A 413-nucleotide genomic window follows, 5' to 3' on the forward strand; every position below is an offset into this window, starting at 1 on the left:
TAAGGTTTCTCGCCAGTGTGAATTCTCCAATGATTTGCTAGGGATGACTTATGACTGAACACCTTCCCACATTCATTACATTTGTAAGGTTTCTCTCCAGTATGAATTCTCCTATGTTGTGCAAGGTGTGAAATATGATTAAAGACCTTTCCACATTCATTACATTCGTAAGGTTTCTCTCCTGTATGGATTATCAGATGTTGTACAAGGTATGAATTTCGACTGAACACCTTGCCACATTCATTACATTTGTAGGGTTTCTCTCCAGTGTGAATTGTCCGATGTTGTGCAAGGTGTGAAATTTGATGGAAGACCTTTCCACATTCATTACATTTGTAAGGTTTCTCTCCAGTGTGAATTCTCCGATGTTGTGCAAGGTGTGAAATTTGACTGAAGACCTTCCCACATTCATT

The 413-nt window shown here is 39.0% G+C and overlaps 1 protein-coding gene across 1 annotated transcript in view; it reads right to left on the reverse strand.

The window, feature by feature from the left end:
- The window catches only part of LOC105809510 (zinc finger protein 83-like), a 20,130-nt gene that overhangs the window by 1,040 nt on the left and 18,677 nt on the right, over positions 1–413 (reverse strand). The window contains exon 3 of the mRNA XM_012643331.1: positions 6–413. This exon is cut by the window's right edge and continues 19 nt beyond it. Coding sequence (XP_012498785.1) covers positions 6–413 — 408 coding nt within the window. The remainder of the gene's footprint in view (positions 1–5) is intronic.

Source organism: Propithecus coquereli, unplaced genomic scaffold, assembly GCF_000956105.1.
Source record: "Propithecus coquereli isolate 6110/MARCELLA unplaced genomic scaffold, Pcoq_1.0 Scaffold196, whole genome shotgun sequence".
Taxonomy (NCBI): domain Eukaryota; kingdom Metazoa; phylum Chordata; class Mammalia; order Primates; family Indriidae; genus Propithecus; species Propithecus coquereli.